Source organism: Amblyomma maculatum, chromosome 1 (genome assembly GCF_055883805.1).
Source record: "Amblyomma maculatum isolate TAMU_Amacu chromosome 1, ASM5588380v1, whole genome shotgun sequence".
Taxonomy (NCBI): Eukaryota; Metazoa; Arthropoda; class Arachnida; order Ixodida; family Ixodidae; genus Amblyomma; species Amblyomma maculatum.
The window spans coordinates 15,289,683-15,309,983 of NC_139344.1; the positions used below are offsets into that span (position 1 = coordinate 15,289,683).

At 46.3% G+C, this 20,301-nt stretch overlaps 1 protein-coding gene across 1 annotated transcript in view; it reads right to left on the reverse strand.

Moving 5' to 3' along the window:
- Nucleotides 1–4,575: 4,575 nt before the first annotated feature.
- The window catches only part of LOC146201816 (protein phosphatase 1 regulatory subunit 3E-like), a 31,416-nt gene continuing 15,690 nt past the window's right edge, over nucleotides 4,576–20,301 (reverse strand). The window contains exon 3 of the mRNA XM_084587777.1: nucleotides 4,576–7,287. Within this exon, the coding sequence (XP_084443903.1) occupies nucleotides 6,895–7,287 (393 nt within the window). The 3' untranslated portion in view covers nucleotides 4,576–6,894. The remainder of the gene's footprint in view (nucleotides 7,288–20,301) is intronic.

A 20,301-nucleotide genomic window follows, 5' to 3' on the forward strand; every position in this document is an offset into this window, starting at 1 on the left:
GTCGTCTTCGTATTTGTTTGCCAGATGCTTGAAGAAGCAGCAGCAGCTGGTGTGCGAAGTAGAAGCGAGGCGGCAGAAGAGGAAGAAGCGAGCTCCGCCGGCTCCTAGTGCGGCACCTGAGGACAAATTGCGACGCCGATGACCTTGGCTCGCCGAGGCCAGTAAAGCTTTTGCTTTGGGAGAAATGTGGACGAAGCGGCGCTTACGCGCTCCGCTGTTCGAATTTTACCTCGTTGCGCTTGTACCTAAAAATATGCTCGAGTCGTCCACTATACAATTACGCACGACTATAGCCTGTTCTCATTACCCCCTGTGCAGACACAAGCGCGACAAGAAATTGGCTGCCTACGCCAAGCCGACTGCAGCGCCACCGCTTCCACTGATGGCGCGCGCGCGCGTCACACACGAGCATCAGGCGCCCACCAGTCAACTTGAGAGCGCGGAACGCGAATCACGCAACGTGCCGAGGAGGCAGTGGCTCGGATTCAGTTCGTGACTGTTGTTCCGGATGCCAAAGCTCAACCTTGAAATGCCACTGTACCCTGACACTAACGAGCGCTTCCCTGCTCGGCACTCTAAAAGCGCGCCACTGATGTTGGTGGAGATTGGGCTCGACCGGCTGGCGTCCCCTGTCCCATAGCGACGGGAAACGGGGCGTGTCTTGCGTCCCCTGATAAAGACGTCACCGAAGACACGCAGCTGATCAGCCGCCTTCGGCACCATTTTCTGGCACCGCGCCACGGCAGCCCGAATTTCGTGTTTGCTTAGCGTGCCCTCCTTTCTCCGGCCTGTCCATCAACGATGACGCAACGCGAAAAGCGTTACATCGTTGATCATCGGCGTGAAACACAACACCGGAACTATTTATGGCTCTCTCAGAAGTGGAGAGCTAGGAAGCCCGGCTGAAATTAAGCACGTGCTTTGTCATGGAGGGGGGGCACGAAAATAAAGGATGACCAAGCATCCACCAGAGATTCAAATACGAGACAAAGAACGAGACCTCAAAGCTTTCAAATAAAATATGAGAACATATAACAATCTCAGTTGCCTACACTGCTTTTGAGGAATAACATCGATGATAACCATTCAAAATCTAAAACCGAACTTTGTCGTTTAGTTGTACGTTTTTAATGGGAATGAGACATAATCAGTCATTACTACGTCCCGATATTTCGACTTCGTTTATTCGTTTAACATTCGTTTAGAGCATTCGTTTAGAGCTCAGTAGGCCGATTCCACGCCCAAATTTCAGCAAGCCACGACAAAGCGCGTGCAGCAACCAGACTGCGACCAACCTCGTCGCTTTTTGATGCTTTTGCTTCGTTCACAGGGAAGCTTGTTTGGGAATTAACAGCTGGACATCGTCGCTTTCTGATGCTTTTGCTTCGTTCACAGGGAAGCTTGTTTGGGAATTAACAGCTGGAATGAAATTGTTTTACACGCTTTTTCATCTTCGCTCGCTGATGTGTTCTGAACGGTGCGCATACATTCACATAGTTCATGCTGTCTTCTTGCCTTTCCCTGTATTCTTGCCTATGCGCTACGGCTTCCACGTGCTAAAAAATGTACGATTAAAAAGTTTATTTGTGGAAAAGTCTGGTTAAGGGCGCCCGGGAACGCAGCTCCCTGATCACGTTAGATAGCCGCTTCATCTTTCACGCCCTGCCTGGGATGGAAACAATGTTTCGAAGCCCGCTGCGGCGGTGAAGTGGTTAGGGTGCTCGACTTATGAGCTCAAGGATGCGGGATCGAATCCCAGCTGCGGCGGCCGCTTTTCGATGGAGGCGAAAAGCAACGCGTCCGTGTGCGTTGCGATGTCAGTGCAGGTGGTCGTATATTTTCCGGAGCCCTCCACTATACGGCGTCTCTCGTAGCTTGAGTCGTTTTGGGACGTTAAATCCCATACATAATCCAATGTTTCAAAGCGGAAACAAGGGCCTTGATGGTAATAATAACACCCTGAAGCTGCATAATAAGGGTGAATTCAATTAAACATTTACACACGTATAACCGTCAGGAGGGAGCTATATGCGATGCAAGAAGTGCGTAAATGTAGAGGACAACTGGGTGCGGTGATGTAGCTCCACTAAACTGCCGCCACGCAGCGAATTACGAACGCTGGCACTCGCATTATAGATATACCGTGTCCCAGCTGCGGTTTCGAATGAGAACATCGCGGTTCCCATCTTCGGCACAGTCAGTGTGCAGTTGTATAACAGCACCTCGTCTGGTCCGCCTATAGGGCGCGACAATGACATTGCCGAGTGCGACAATGCGGGTGCAAAAAGATCCCGCGGTCACGGTTACCCCAGCGTGCACATTACACTTTTAAGGCGAAAGCCTTTAATGGCTCATGCTCGCGGCCATGATCGTGTCCCTCAGTCCGTAACGCTTTCGTTAAGTGGGAACTAATAAAGATAGGAGAAAAATAACGGTTACATCAGGTAGAGGAGGAAAAAATAAACCTAGAACCAAGTTTGATGACTGTAGAATAATCGGTTAATTGTAGTCAGAAGTGTCAAAATTGCGTCGAAATAGCGCGGACGTTGATATAGCCACGGGAACGGTGTGACGTCACATCCACCGGAAGTCGTCTCCGGTCATGTCTAATAACCGGAAATGACGTCACGATGACGTAACATACGACCACGACGTCACGATTAGTGATGACGTCACCAGGTGATTCACGCATATATGAAACTTACCCCACCGGGCGTCCGATCCAGGCGTCCGTGCAGTGCCTTTCATTTGGCGTTTCCTCGAACGCCGCACCACACAGAAAACAGAAGCAGACTCAGTAAAACCAGGAATCAGCGAAGTTTCAAACAAAGTACTTTGGCCTTATAGCACTTTAGTGGTCCAAACTGCCCCCTAGAATTGTTTCCACAACTTCCTCACACGGCTTAAATTTGCTCTTTACGACACGAACCTGCACGAATCTTGCTGTAACGAAGGAACACCAGTGAATGCAACCGACACAGACATCAAGAGTCTCCCACTCCGCTGAAGCGAGCCTGTATGTTCAACAAACGCACCTTTATTACGAGGATATCAGTCCGGCATTGCAAGTATTGTATACCACGATATAATGCCTGCGTACGCATAATATCAGCACAATTCCAAATCCTAGTCAACAACAGAAACAACAATAACAACCACCACTCACTTAAATACTGACCCATGACTAGACTCACATCCAGCGTCGTGCCCTTGCGCCACAAAACTACGCTCGACGCAGCAGCCATCACTAGCCCCAAACACCTGAATCACGTACACTTCGTCAAAACTCCACTCCATCTGACTGATGCGCAACTATTCTGCATCCGGCCAAGTTTATTACCGTCACAAACGTAACGTATAATCACAACGTTTTGGCATGATAAGAAATGGAGCTGTAACTGTTACTGTACCCTAAGCGGCGGCTCTGCTACTCAATGCTAGGTCATGGGTTCGATCCCAACCGCGACAGAGCATTTCGACACGCGAAAACGCTCGCGTAGGCTACTGAGATTTCTGTGCTTGTTAAAGAGCAACAAGACACTCAGACTGGTTGAGTTAGTTGACGGTTTTTCAAGCGTCTAAGCGAATGAGCGGTTCCGGATTAATTTATTAGACCGCCCTTCGGGGTTTCGTAGTGAGCGGCGTAGACGCCTCAGTACTCGGGCGCGTTTAGATTTCGTCTCCATAAGAATTCTGTCGTGGCGGCCGAGAAGCTACCGTTGTAGCGAAAAAAAAAAAAAAAAAAAAAAAAAATCCAAGTGAATGAAATGAAATCAGTATCGGAATGCCAATGACGTTCCATGATCTGGCAATGTCGATAATCCCCTTTTCCGTGGAAATACGAGATCGGAGTAGTTTCCTCATTTCAATGTAATGTCTTTTTCAAAAGTTCACAGCGTATATACCCGGTTCATCGTAGAACCATGGGGCTGAACACATCCGTGTCTTACATTCACTGGAAGAAGGTGGAAGAAAAGCTTCCTCACCGGTAAGAGCTTTGACCCCCGGGCCGGCAGTTTCGAAAAAAATAAACGACGTAGAGGAAAGGAAACACTAATGCGCGTCTCTTTTTTACTTTTTTTTTTCCGGTGCATGATGCACACCCTGTCACTGGCCGACAAACGATACACTGAGCAACAATCAAGGCACGTCGGAATCGAACACGAACGCTCGTACACCAGCCTGAGCAGAATGTTGTACACCAGTATACGTCCTCTGCTGCGATGTTCACGTTTCAACGCAACCGTTCGCTGACACGCGCGCACGACGACGCGGAACCTAAAAAACCCAGCCATGTGGCGGGCTTCCGATCCCTGCACTGACTCGCTACTGCACATGTGCGTGCAAGCCATTAAATCTGCCGCCCATTTTCCCAGTAACTGTACTCGCAAAGAGCAGACGCAGGCCGCTCTATACAAACACCGACGTGTTGAACCGCATATAATCATCTACTGGTCAAAGGAATCGCATCATGGCAGGATAATAAAGCGTGTAGTCGTTTTCTTCAGGGTTCTTAATTTCGAGCTTATGTCTTTTTTACAACGTTCTGGGGGTATAAATCAAACAGCGCATATATATATATATATATATATATATATATATATATATATATATATATATATATATATATATATATATATATATATATATATTCGTCGTTACTGTTATAACTGGGGTAGAGAACGGGCTATTAAAGACATAGTTCCATTATTCGTTGTTTTTTTTTTAACAAAATAAACTGACTATAATTAAGTCACGCTCACGTGCGGGAGCCCGTACGCAACATCCTTTTCTCTCACTATTCCATTTATTACAATTGTTATATTTTCTGCCAACCCTGTGCGCAGCACTTCCGCCTATTTGAGCTATGTATTTCTTGGACTTCTTTTTTTCGTCGGATAAATAACGGGGTACAACAAAATACCCACCCATTCCTCTCTTCCTCCTTCAATTCGCCTCCTGGTCGTCGCAGGTGGAGACGCGCAATCGCATTATTTGGCAAACAGATACGCTCACACGTGGAAAGAGTGCGCACTCGCACTCAATGACGCGCAGGCGTTGGCTGCAACGCTGGCACTAACAGCATCTCGCGAGCGAGAACTTCGCATCCCGACTTCAAATTTCCATGTTTCACGAGGAGACAAAGCGCCCTGCTTTGCACGACGTGTTTGCAACATTAACGGTCCTATAATCAGACGGACCACAACCACTAAGTCGTAACGACAAAAGTCGCGTCTGCATCCAAAAACAGCGCAAGGCACACAAATCTCCTTCATGTGCAGCATAACAATTCCTTCACTGTCAGTATACGGGCCGTCTGTCAAAATTGATTATTTCCGGTGATACACAAAGGAAGCAGCTACACTCTAAGTCGGTACTCATGTCCTATGCACGAAGGGTACCTAAATATCTACAAAGTCCGTGCATAAACATAGCTTTCACACGAAAATTCTAGAATATTCTAGCCTAAAATACCACAGGAAACGCAAAGTATATGTGTCCGCCGTAACTCATGACCTTCGCCCCGATCTCCAACAGAAGGCACCATTACATGACAGCCCTTCCCTCTACTAACGATGCCCTGGAAGCACAGGTCTCGGTTAACGCCATTACATGGAAGTGGCGGCGTAGCCTGCGATAACCGAAAAGCGGCTTTTCTGAGCACGCGACACTATAGGTCCACCCGCTGCCCCGTACAGTGAAGCGACAGCGTACGGTTCGTTCTGTTCAGTACAACTGCAATGATGCTCGCTGTCTCTGTCAGCTAAGCCAAGACCCAGCAAGACCTACATATTGTGCCGGCCCCTATCCACTCATCCCGTTTAAAAAGTCGCTAACCTTGTCACCCCATGTGTTTTGCCACCTTCGACAGCACTCCCATTCCTAAGTGTCCGTTTTCGATCACTCTGCTAGGGAAAGCCGGTTATCTGCTCCTGCACAAGCCCACCGTCATTTTCGTCAGGATATCCGCTTGCGTTCGTTCTCTAGCCCACGCTCTCTGTCGCTTAATGCCACAGTAATCAGTTAGCATTTTCCACCGCTCGCTGCCGTCACGGGACTGTTGTCGCACAAAGAAAATAAAGCTAGACACATCTGACGACAGCAGCTAAAGATAGCTGCACGGTTCGGCACACAATGCGTTGCGCTGCGAATAAATCAGGTAACTATGCATACCACAGTGCAAAAAAGAACACGCTCCAAAAATTCGCCTGTTTCGAGCAAAAAAAAAAAAAAAAAGAAAAAAAAAACACTGCTTAAAGGCTCAAAAATCCAGGTGCCAGCAAGAAGGGAAGCGGGCAATGGACACTTTCAAGACCTACATGCTTAATCTGGTTCCGCATAAGTTCCAGTTAGAAATGGAACTTTCTAAATATTTCCACTTATAAGTAGGCTTGTTTTTTGTGTGTGTGTGTGTTTAACGTCCCAAAGCGGCACAGGATGTGGGGACACCATATAGTGGAAGGCGGCTCCGCAAATTTCGACCTCCTTATGTTATTTAACGTGCGCTGACATCGTACAGCACACGGGTACCTCGCTTTTCGCCTCCACCGAAAAGCGGCCGCCGTGGCCGGGATTCGATCCCGGCCACCGCGACGGGTTCCGCTTATATAAGCGGGAGTGTTTAAATACATAAGCGGAACCAGATTAAGAGTGCAGAGACAAGCAAGCGCGATGCCCCAGTGAGGCGAACAAGCCTTGACAAAGAAATTACTGGTCTACCGGACTGCCCCGTATACAGCACCGTCCTCGTCCATATATGGTGCCCATGTACTCGGAAAAAAAAGAAAGAAAGACCACCATTTGTCGCTGTCCGACAGCACCCACATTTCGCCAAACAACAGACAAAACAAAGAGAAGGATGAGAGTTCTAGACGGGATTCATCCACCGTGGGCTCACAGCCAGTGGAGCCAGCTGCCGCATAGCGACACGGACTTGTGGACGGCGGGAGCCCGGTCGACGGCGGCAGAGGCGGCGGCCGGCGGCCGTGCTCGGCGGAAGCGGTAGTTGTCGCCCCCGTTGTTGTCCCAGAAGCGGCGTCCGTCCTCGGTCTCGAAGCAGATGGCCAGCTCGCAGTGCAGCGGGACATCGGCAACGCTCAGGGCGAACGCGAACTGGTCCACGCCGTCGGACAACGATCCCTGCACGTACGAGGCCGGCCAGTCCACGTGCGACTGCCACTCGTTGGCCGTGTAGCGCACGAACACGTGCTTGTGGTACGTCAGGTTGGCCACGCTCACCGTGCCGTACAGCGTCAGCTCGCGCAAGGACAGCGCGCTCAGGCAGACCTGCGCAACAAAAAGCGGGAACCACGTTCGGGTTTAAAGTGTCTCACGACGGCAGCCACGTGCGGTCACAAGACGGGCGCCTGGGATGCACCGCGACTCATGATTACATTTCAGTTAACAACTGTGCGCCCCGCCCCGCTCATGCGCTCGCGCTCTCCTCTGTAAAATAACACACTGCAGCTGTAGTCTGGAATCTAGTTAGTGACCTCTGGGGGACTACTCCGTACGATTATTGTCCTCGAGGTCCCATGACCATTTTTTGATTTGAGTGAAATGTTTATATATGGTCTCGACACAAAGGAATGAACCTTAGTTTTGCAAGGTACGGCGTAGATTTCTAGAAAAAAAAAAAAAAACACGCATATCTCAAGAGGTGGAAAACGCCGTTTTTGCCATTTCAAAAAGTTGCAAGTTTGGAGATCTGCTGCTTCCGCACTAGATATTGTAACCTGTTATTTTTTACTCACTAATTTTATGCATCTTTTTCTTCATAAAAAGTATTACAAACTATTAGAAACCTGTTATGTTAGCAGTTGACTTAGTAAAAAAAAAAAAATCGCAAACCTTGCTTCAGGAGCGACACGCTGCAAAAGTGTTCATTTTCAACCTTACATACTGGCATGATGCCTTAAGTTGTTTGCACTATAACGTTTTTCTGTTTATTATGCAGGTTACGTTCTTAATTTCACACAATCTTTGGAGCTCTAGATTTCTAGGTGTCTTCTCCAGAAGGCATCAAAATCGCCCGGAATATGAAAACAGCAAAAAAAGGGCCAACTTTGATTCCAGTTAAAAAAAAAAAAAAAGAACATTACCTTCGATTTTTATTAATATCCATCGTAAGAATCCCCATTACCTCAAAAATATTACGGACTAAAAAGTGTTGCATTATATTGTTTAATATTAAAAAATACATATAAACCTGAAGGCTTGTCCTGATTCTGGCACAACTCAATAAAAAGCTGCCACTGGAACTTTATGTCTATATTATCCAGCCCTTGTTCTTTATTTCTGGAGAAATTTGAAACTCTCAAATTGTTCGTTCGTTCTTCATATAATTTTGAAATTAGCCAAAATTAAAAAAATATATAAGAAATGGACAGCTTTGATTCGAATTTAAAAAACTACCGCGACTTCGATATTTATTGAAATCAACTAAAACGATCCTAAGTACATTATAAATATCAGGCAGTAAAAAGTATTGCATTATGTTGAGGTGGTTAGCCGCTCTGCGCAGCTCCAGCTGCAACGACCAACTCTGGGCCGTCCAGCAGGCCCTCATGGCGGCGATGAGACAAGATTTCGACGTTACGTGGGAGACCTAGGCCCGGTCGCGTTAAACCCTGCCAGACATCAAATAAAGTTATTCCTCCTCCTCCTCCTCCTGTAAGCTAAACGTATAAAAAAGAAATATAAAACTGAACGTATTTTATTATTCTATAGAGGCGCTTATGGCTTTCCCTTAAGGCATCAAACTTTGGACTTAGTATTTGCTGAATTTAGTTAATTTTATCTATTTCAATGCTTATAAAGTCGTTTTCTGCTTATTGACAGGGTTTTTGATAGCTGAAAATGGAATAAATAGGCTTTTTCTTGCCATTTCATCGGAGAACGCAAGTGACGTTTGAACCTTTTCTCTATCCTGTAATCTCTTTTTTTTTTTTTTCTGGGTGCAGTGCTATTCAATCCAGTTCTTGATAATATTATCTTATTTCTCGGTTATGACAAAAATTAACAATACTACATTTTTGAACACGATTTTCTATTGTACAACCAAGTACAATCAAGCAAAAATCTTGGCAGCATGATATTTTGCTAGAATTAGATATTGATTTATGGAAGCAGCACGAATGAGCCGAGATGAGTATTTTTGTCGACAGAGCCATATAGCCCCAAAAAAAAAAAGAGCCAGCACGGAGCGAGCCCACAGTCCACCTAATCTGCAGTTAAGGTGGAGGACGGGTTCGCTCCATGTTGGTTCGCGTTTTCTCTGAACTAGATAGCTCTATCGACAAAAACACTCGCCATCTCGGGTCATTCATGCTGCTGCCACAAAGAAGTATGAAATTCCACCAAAACTATCACGCTGTAAAGCGCTCAGCTTATGACTGTACTTAGTTGTACAATAGAAAAATCGTCCACATTTGACTAATGGTTTTCAAAAATTTAGTATCGTTAATTTTGGTCACAACCGAGAATGAAATAATATAGTTAATAACTGGATTAAATACCACTGCACCTCGCAATAAAAAAAAATACAGGATAGAGAAAAAAGTTCAACCGTCACAGTTATCCAGAAATAGCGAATTTATTCCATTTTAAGCTCCCTTAACCTTGCCAACAAGAATAAAAATACTTTATAAGCACTGACAAGGCTTAGGATATTGCATAAGATAAAATGTAGCTAAATCAGGCAACTAATAAATGAAGTTTTGACGCCTACGCTTTAAGGGGAAGCCATAAGCAATTCTATAGATTAATGAGATCGTTATATTGGGTACCAAGTCCGGAGGCAGTGCTTCGTGACCTCACACAGAAACGCCTCGTGCAGACCCAGAGACACCGCTATCTAGTCAAGTTTATCTTACCAGTGCAGCTCACTCTACTCGCTGACTGCCATCACCACATCAGAGCCACATTTCCTGGAGGAGTTATCGGACAGCATGCAAGCTTGACGCTGTCGTCTGCAACCGTCACAAGCCCCCGTCAACTCAAAACCATGCACATACGTATAGAAAAAAAAAAAAATGACTTCAGACTTCTGCGACGGTTCAGCAGCCCTTGAGCCACAGCCTTCATCTTGTCGACGGTGTGATGGGAAGTCCCGAGGCTCCGTCCGAATTTCGGCCGGGGTCACATTAAATGCGGAAGCATTACAACCCGCATTCTTGAATTTCGCCGAGGCGGCTGTGAAGCCTCCCTCGGACAATCGCACGAAAAAAAAAAAAAAAAAAAAAAAAAAAAAAGAAGTCTTGCCACCAGTGTGTTTCCAACCCATCCCGGGGTAAGAGCGTTGCTGGCAACTATGTTGGGCCACTACGCGAACGCGTCCCTCCCCGAAATTCAAGAATCCCAGAATTCAATTCTATCGGCAGCGAATTTCTTTCCGTGCCAAAATGCCAGTCTAACCCACGCTGCGCTTCGCATGTCATATTGTCTTTGCCTCCTCTGACAAAGTTGCGCTAAAAAGCTTATTTAGGTCTCCGTCACGCTAACAAAAGCATAAACCAACCTTTAAATGCCTAGCTAAACATGCAAGGGGCGACAAAGTAAAGCTAAAAGAGCGCTAAATAATGCTTCTGCGTGCACATCCGTGTTTGTTATATGTATATAACTAAACCGAGGCATAATATTTTTTTCTTTTAGTTTCCAATTCGATATTGTGTTCTTATGGAGCGTTTTGCTGCTTTCATGTTTCCTTGTGTGACTGAATGAGAGCGATCAGCATGCGGCAACTGACGTATACACCTGCATTTATCACAACCAGATAAAGCTATGTCCAAATGAAGGCGAGTAAATATAGACACCAGCCTCCATTTCTAATAAGTGAGAATGTAGCTTGTTTTCTTTTTGCATAGAAGTTTTTGAACAGCCCAATTTCTAGAAGAATAAAAAAATCTCCCATCCGCGTTTTTGTCTCACGGCTCAATCACTTAAACATTCAAGCGGCTACCGCACAGTATTTTGTATTATTCTAAACAGGACTATCTGCGCGCTGATTACTTCTACATGAACTGCTGTTTACAAGAACAAGACAGAATTATTAACTATAGGTTATTTGTGAGTGCATAGGGATGTCATATATAACACCTCCCCACAAATAAACTAATTTATCCACAGAAATCATTTTCATCGGCGAAAAAAACGGAAATTGCTTTTGAAATAAGTTCCCCCGTAGAAGGCCGCCGAATTAAAACAAATAATAATAATAAGCGGGAAAATTCAAGACCTAATTACACCCGTAAACGGTAACACCAGATCCAGCCTATGCGCATTTGTTTGCAGGCTCGTTAACTGCAGTGTCGTAGCGGTAAGCAAAAACGTTCTGTCAGCCCGTGCGCAGCTAGATCCTAACGGTATCGGTACAAGGTAACGCTCAGCTAGAACAAATAGTTTTATCATATATCGTATACCGTTTACCGTAATCGCTTTCCTCAGCGGCCGGACACCTTTTGCGTCTGCGCTTTGGCAGGTGGCGCCACGGTAAGCGGCCACGTGCCTCGACGCGCGCTACGGCTTTCCAGGGACCATATACTACGGCTACGTGCTCTAGAACTGCGAACCTGTAAAGTGCGGTACGAATACGATCATTCTAGAGCTGACCGCTGGGAGCGTGCGCGGATAAACACTTGACAAAAGATGTGCCGTAAAAAGAAACATTTCATGTGAAGCTACCAAACACTACTCACGCCACAAAGAAACGCAGAGGGGCAATGCCTCACAACTTGCTGTTCTGCCCTCGCAGCGCCGGCAACTTGCGAAAGCGACTGTAAAACGCTCGTTCCTTCACATCTGAAGACAAACTGCGCAGCGAATGAGCGCGACCGCGTGCAGACGCCAAGAGGCGCGTCGCCCGTCAATCAGGATGATGGACCGACGAAGTGCTTTGCACCGTTCGCATAGAGCGCGCTGTGCCCGTGGCGTCGCCGGCCTGAATGAGGTCACTGACTTTGCCCAAAGAGTAAGCGAGCGTTGGTCTGAATTTCCACCGTCTGCAGCGGAGCGTACGATTCTAACTTCTTGCAACATAGTGCTAAACAGACAGGGACACAGCGAGACACACGGGACCGGAAAACCGTCACCAACTCGCCCAAGCTTCCATCCTGCGATTCTAACATTTTCCTAAAAGCGATCGCAACCATCAGGTGGCAACAATGACGCGCGAAAGAAGCAAACCGATGAGTCATCCCTTCTTGCGATGCTCCATTGGCCTCTAAAACGATGGTTTCGGTGCAGACAGCGTCACGCTTGGCGCAGTACGCCGTAACTAAATACTCCCTCGTTCTGCTGCTGACCCCAGATCCCACGATATCCATCAAAGGCCTATAAGGAAGTGGCGCCTCGGAGTAGAGGCTCTCATCGGGGAAGCTACCACTGTCATCTTTTCATCGCTCTAAGGATAGCCAAAATATGCTGCTGTTATTAGTGGCTATAGCTGCAGGCACGACATTCCGCATTTCACGCGAAGGTGTATGCGCAGTGTACGATTATCGAGCGGCTGCTACAAGTGCTTTGCTGTCGCGGCACGTGGCGCACTGCGCTCGCCATGTGAAAGTTACCATATATATATATATATATATATATATATATATATATATATATATATATATATATATATATATATATATATATATATATATATATATAAGAACCCCTTAACTTCACTGCTAATTTCACATTTCCGCGCCGCACCTCCCCGCTCCACCTCGCCGCAGTGGCGCAGTGGTGAAGATGCCCGACTACTGCGCCGGAGGGGAGTACCCGGGTTCGAACCCGACCTCGGCGGCTGCGCCTCGATTGAGGCGAAACGAAGAGGCGTCCGTGTGCTGTGCGATGTCAGTCCACGTTAAAGATCCCTGGGTGGTCGAAATTACTCCGTAGCCCTCCACTACGGCTCTTCCTTTTCAGTCCCACGTTCCTCCTTTCCTGTAAGGCGCGGTTCAGATGTCTACAGAACAAGTGTGATGGACACTGCGCCTTTCCCTTCCTGTGAACCAATTATTATTATTATTATTATTATTATTATTATTATTATTATTATTATTATTATTATTATTATTATTATTATTATTATTATTATCATCATCATCTCCTCTATCCCTACTCGTAGCGCGCACCTCACCCAGGCAACACTGCCAGCCCCATCCAGTCCAAAAATACCCAATCCAATCTACTCTAAAAAACGACATCCGTACTTATACCCATACGGTGCCAAGATATGCGCATGCCCACAGTCTGACGGCTGGCGTCGGATGACGACCGCCAGCGAGACATACGATGCGTGCCACCGGAGAAGCAGATGGCCGCGGCGCTGAAATGAAATAAGAGAATCGCTAACGTATTTAAATAGCCCGTCCAGAGACGGCGGCAGCGGGCGCCGATCAGTTTGCAGCGGGGGTAGCGGCGTATAGGCAGAACACAGCGTCATCCATGTCTCGTTGCACACTTCTCGATCGGCCCGATTAAAATTAAATCAGTGTGCACTGCGCTCGATTTTTTTTTTTTTTTTGCGGGAAAATTTCAGTGCGGTACCAAGAAAGCGCTCCCCCCCCCCCCCCCTCTTTTCATTTTTTCCGGTAATTTCAGCGTGTGCGTGCGTGCGCGCGCGCACGTGTGTGTGTGTGTGTGTCCAAGATAACTTTAGCCAAGGGTTAAAAAATTAAACATCTAATGTGGCCAGAGAAACCGCTTGTATATAGCTGCCAGCCATCTGGCGCGCCACAGGGAATTTGTTGTTTTGCGATGAACTATTTGGTAATTAAGATAATTTTTCTAATTTACTAACTATTGCCTTCAGGAATAAATTAATCTGCAGAGTTGGAAATCATCTTTCAAAATTCCATTTATCTCCGATAATGAAAGCCTCACGTGTATCGTTTTTCCAAGCTCTCAAAGAAAGCCCTCGAAATACAAAAAAATATCACTTGACGAGCGAATTCGTGCGCCACAATTGTGGTGCTCTCAATCGTGGTTTGGGTGGACGAAATCAGCTGCGGCCTTGGCTCCACGACCCCGTTGCAGCGGCAGGCCGATATGTCTGTGGTGGTTTCTTCGACCGCTTCAGGCAGTCGGCGCACGTGACAGTGCAAGTCGCAGCACCGCGCCGGCTGCAACCATCGCCAACGTATTAGCCTACCGCTGGGACTGGGCTGTCGAGTCACGGCCGCAGCTAATTTCGTTCACCCAAACCACGATTGAGAGCACCACAATTGTGGCGCACGAATGAGGTAGTCACGTGATATTTTTTTTTTTTTGTTGTTGTTGTTGTTTCGCAGGGTTTCAGGCTTTATTTATCAGAAATAAATTGAACGGGGGTTTCATAAGGTGCTCTCCAACTTTTCAAGATTTATTGTCTAAACAGAATACTTAATAAATTAGAAAAAATTATCTACTATATTAGTTAATTCCAAAATAAAAAAAAATTGCCAGCGGTGCTCCCGATGGCTGGCAGCTGTATACAAGCGGTTTCTCTGGCCTATCTAAAATGTTTTATTTTTTAGCCCTTGGCTAAAGTTAGCTTGGACACCCGGTATCCACGGTGAATTTTTTAACCGTTTACAGATATATGGACCTAGTGGTCAAAGTTATTTAATTAATTAGTCAAATTTCGTCAAATATTTTCAACTCTTCACGCTACGCTGCATATTGCAATCACAATTTTGAACACTGTAATGATTCAAAACTGATACAATTTGCAGCATGTCCTTAAGTGCAGCAGCGAATATCTCAATAGATATTCGCGATCACTGAATTTTCAGCCTTTTCGGATCCGATTCGGAAACTGAACGCTCAGAGTGCGCACGCCGAAAATCCCGCCCACGATACTACGTAAGAGATTGACGAAATGATGACGACCACCGATGGCACCAAGGCTAGCGGCGACTGCGGCAGGCAGGCGCTCGAGAAGAGCGCATAGTCACTGCTTCCGTGAACAGCACGCGCTCTTTTTTCGTCATTGGCATTGAATTTGGAGGCACGTTTCTTGCCGTCAGCGGCTTCGAAAAAGCAGCACACTGATAACGCGTAAAACTTCCCTTTCCGCTCTGTCTCGGCCATGCAAGTTGATTGCTTGTCCTTTATTACTATTCATCCAAAGCAATTTCAAAAGACGTGAACTGATGACTGCTGCCCCGTCGTATCTCGGTATACATAGGTTTGTGCATCAGTGATGCTCAAAGTGCTTAACTTCAACCGCCATGCATGCCATGAATCTCTCCTTCACGGACTCACCCAAATGGTCTTGCAAGTGGTTTCATGGCATACAAGTGGTATACATGTGGTTTCATGGAATCACCCAAAATACAGTACTGTTAATTTTTGTCATAACCGAGAAATGAACAAATATAATTAATAACTGGATTAAATATCACTGCACCTCGCAATAAAAAAAAAATACAGGATAGACAAAAAAAGTTCAACCGTCACAGTTCTCCCGTGAAATTGCCAGAAATAGCGAATTTATTCCATTTTAAGCTCCCTTAACACTGCCAACAAGCATAAAAGGACTTTAAGCATTGAGAACGCTTTGGATATCGCAAAAGATAAAATTTAACTAAATTCAGCAAATAATAAATCGAAGTTTTGACGCCTACTCCTTAAGGGGAAGCCATGCGCACTTTTATATGATAAAAAAAAGTGTTCAGTTTTATATTTATTTTTATATCTTTAGATTACGCAATACAAATGCTTTTTAGTGCCTGATGTTTATAAAGTACTTAGGATTATGTTTAGGGGATTTCGAAGAAAACCGAAGATGCGTTAGGTTTTTAAGTCCGAATCAAACTGTCCATATTTTGATAATCTTGATTTTTGGCTGATTTCAAAATAATACAGAGAAAACATGGACAACTCTAGAGCTTCAAAGTTTTCCAGGAATAAAGAAAGGTTGAACTTTTTCTCTACCCTGTATTTTTTTTTATTGCGTGGTGCTCTGCTATTCAATCCAGTTATTATATTTTTTTTTTTCATTTCTCGGTTATGACAAAAATTAAAAATACTCTATTTTGGGTGATTCCATGAAACCACTTGTATATCACTTTTAGGTTCGAATAAAGCTGTCCATATTTCGATAATCTTGATTTTTGGCTGATTTCACTATAATACAGAGAAAACATGGACAACTCTAGAGCTTCAAATTTTTCCAGGAACAAAGAACTAAGTCTGGATAATAAAGAGAAAACGTTTCAATGGCCACACTTTATTGAGTCATGCCAGAATATTGGGCTGAATATTGACAATTATCAGGACAAGCGCTCATCTTTATTTTTATCATTTTAATGAATATAATGCAACACTTTTGTAGCCCGTAATATTTCTGAGGTACTAAGGACTCTTGAGAGGTATTTTAGTAAATTTCGAGGATGATGCTTTGTTTTAAACTTTCATCAAAGTTCCCCCCCCCCCCCCCCCCCCTTTTTTTTCTTTCTTTTTGCTGTTTTCGAATTCCGGGCGATTTTCGTGCGCTGTGGAGAACACACCCAGCAGTCTAAACTCCAAATTTTGCCTGACATTAAGAACACAACCTGGGCGGTGCACCGCCTTAGCCCCGTGAAACCTGAGAGCTGTCGAGAGTCGGCAATGCTAATCAGCAGTATTTTTCTCGTTCTCTTGCGTTAACTTGCAGAAAAAAATTTCCAACATTTTATCTATTGACTTGAGGGAGCAACTGCCAATGCAAAAGTTTTAGACCGGCACGAAAAACGGCTAGCTGCGCTGTTCCCTTCAAACTACGATTCTTGTAGCTTTATTTATTGGCCTTCGAAGAAAGCCCGCGAAATACAAAAACAAAAGCAATTTCAGCGCTTCAACACGACCAATCAAGTCCTCTTTTCTCTGTAATGCTACCCCGAACGGGGTTTGGCGTTTTGCGCTGGTGAAGCGACTGTCGCAAGGTGTAAAAGAGAGTTGCCAGCAGCCGCACTTGGAGCTCGGCCACACCTGGTATATACCTTCTGGGATCCACATGAAAGTCGATGTCCACGCAAGTATTTTACTTGCGAATTCAGCCGTCGATGACGACACCCGTGTTTAGTTAATCTTTTTAACGCGGTAGCATGCTGTCGTCGAGGAGACAATGTCGCGCTGTCAGTCGCGAGATTCTCTGGCTGGTCGTGACATCGCAAGCACATTAGCCGACGCGTGTAATTCTGACACTCACGACGATCACAGTAAAACAGGGATGACGTTTACCACGTAACTGGCTAATTGGTGTATAGGGTCGTCAAGTCATTCCAACACTATTACGTAGCGTCTCGGAAGAAGGAGAAGCAATGTCTCTAAAAAGAAACATGTGGGCGAAGCGAAGTACCAAACCGCTGTCTTTTCGGTTGTGAGCCGAGCGCGGTACGTCTACACCACTGCGTTCGTTCAGAGAGCGATAGTCAGAGGCCACGTGCGACATCACACGTATACCGCAGAGTAGTCAGCAGTACATTACTGCAGCAACACTTGTTTACTTAGCGTCACCAATTATTTTTTTTTTTTTTTTCAAACAGGCCATTTTATTGCAATGGCAGTTCGTCGGGGAGGGGCCTCGCGTTCTGTCAGGAAATTCCCTGATTGGTTGACAGATGTGACGTCATCAAGCAAGGTTACGCAGCACTAAGAACCGATCACTTAATGGTGCCAAATTTGAAAACAGGCCAAGGACAACCGCCGGCGGCTTCGTTTCGATGGAGGCGAAACGGAGAGGCGTCCGTGTGCTGTGCGATGTCACTGCACGTTAAAGATCCCCAGGTGGTCTAAATTACTCCGTAGCCCTCCACTGCGGTTCCGCTTCTCTCTTTCCACTTTCACTCCCACGTTCCTTCCTTCCCTTACGGCGCGCGGTTCAGGTGTCCACAGAACAAGTGTGACAGATTCAGCGCCTTTCCTGTGAACCAATTTACTTATATTACAAGGACTACCAAAAAGTGTGCGGACGCCCAAATTTCGTCAGCTGGTCCACCCAAAATTCAAATTCCACCGAGAAAACGGTTACATCACTCGAAATTTTCGAGATTAAGACGAATTACTGCATGGATTGATGGACCGGATTTATAATTAAGTTATCAGATATTTGCGAATTAGACGGATCAATGGTGGATACTGAGTGGTCGGATAAGCGTCATCCAAGTAACCCGAAATCTGGAGATTAAGAAGGTTTAGTGGTAGATTAAGCTACGGGTCTGATTACTATACTCTATCAAGTTAATTCAATGGAAGGTCTTTGAACATTCGTGAAAAGGCATGCCCATATGCTACGCATTACTTCTTTTAAGGAAGTGTTTAAGAAGGCCCCTGATTATTATCTATAGGTCAATTTTCGGCGACAGTCGTCTCTAGCATGATTACCACGCGGTTCTCTTTCGACGAAGGCGAACGTTGCGGGCGCGATCGAAAAAGCGAACATTAGCCATGCGCGGAACGACGTGCAACGACGTACTAGAGGTCCGTCTACACACGATGGGCAGACTGGCAGCTACCGCTGACTTCGCGCTATGCCATAACCGTAAATCTTTTTCGGCCGCAGAAAAGGCGGGCGCTACATAACGTGCCCCGTCGCAAGGGTTTCCAACCTCTTCGGCGGCAGCATGCGGGAAAAACCCTCGCTCTTCCCGGCTCCGCTACTTTGCAATTCATCTGAAGTGCGACGGAATTCGAAGGCTGGATATATGCTGCTAGCGAGAAAAAAAAAAATGACGGGGAAAAGCCACAAATCGAGGATATTGGCGGCGCTCAGTAACAGTGCTCAAACACAAAACGCCACTGCCACCAATTTTTTTATTTATTTATTTATTTTTTTTGGATTGGAAAACATTTCGTCAAAATGCAGACGCAGACGGTCCGCTCTAGATGGCCTCCAGTCTATGGCTTGCGGCGACCTTAGTGGCCCACTCGGTGGCTAAGGCTTGAATGCCCGGGTCCGAGCTGACCAGAACGACCTCCCATCGCTCAAGAGAAGAAATTTGTACTAGATCCTCCGGTGGAGGTTCTTTTTTACATTGCCATAGTATGTGATCATACGTGGCTGTTTCGCCACAGAACCTGCACGCGGGGTTAAATTTCATCCGGGTACATTTTTTGCTAATAGATATGGGTTAAGAAAGGATCTCGTCTGGAGTCTCCTCCAAGCGGTCTCCTGTGCCTTATCCAACGTTTTGTCAGGTGGTGGAAATTTGTGCCGTTCCAATATGTAATGACTTGCGATATCGTGAAAAGATGCTAGCCCCTCCTTGCAGTAACCCGGCCATGTATACGAAGGACCCACCGACTCGGATGGCGAAACCTCGAGCCATGTTGTGGGCCGCCTCATTTCCCGGATTCCCCGAGTGAGCCGGCACCCATATCACCTCTATTTCTCTGTATGGTTGCCTGGTCAGTTTCAGTATTTTCTGCGCCGCAGTTGAGATTCTGCCCCCCCCCCCGCAAAGCTACGGACAGCAAATTTAGAATAGGAGAACACAAGACGCATCGTCAATTAACGGTTCCTGCTCTGAACCAGACTCCCGATTCAAGGTACTGCATCTGAAAAATACACGGAGTTTCTCGGTCACTATAGCGCCTACTATCAATGCCCAGCACTTGCACGTCACACCTGCACTTCCCGGTCGCCTAAGTGCGTTGTAGATAAGTTTCGATAATTTTCGCCTTAAAGCTATTCAGTCAGGTGGGGGGCACTGACGGGGAAATGACGACGAGCTCTCCCCACTCCCGCCAGGCGCTAGTACGATAGACCTCGGCGGAGAAGATGGGCTCGGCTGCCGCCTCGAAGCAGCGGGTACTACTGGAACCGCGCCAAGGCCGGCGCTTCCACGTCTCCACGTGCCACGCATGCATGGGCCGCTGCTGTCTGCGTGCATACGCACACGCCTCCCGGAAGAGCTCGAGAAGTGGCTCGACTGCACGGGTGCAAATTGCCGGCTCTCGGGAGCCGCCTGTTTAGACGGGCCGACCGCCAGACACAGAGCTACAAGAAAGCCTCGTTTGGCGCAGCTCCAGGAGGCTGTTGCGCGACAAACGGAAACAGCCTCGATCGGCGCAACAAAGCGCAGCTAGATGCCGCCGCCAGCGCGCGTGCAATGCAGTCAATACGAATCTTAAGGAGTCCCGAAAGGCATGCCCGCGTTCGGAACAGCGTCACAAATGGCGAGCTGCATGCTCCTCCAATGTCTCCACAGCAGATCTTTCCGTCACTGTGTTAGCCGGAAAACCTGTACGCTACTTCCCAAGAGCATATCTAAGGTCAGCACTATCATGAGTTCATATATCACGTACCGATTACCGTGGGAGAAAAATGTGATTTTATTTTTGCTT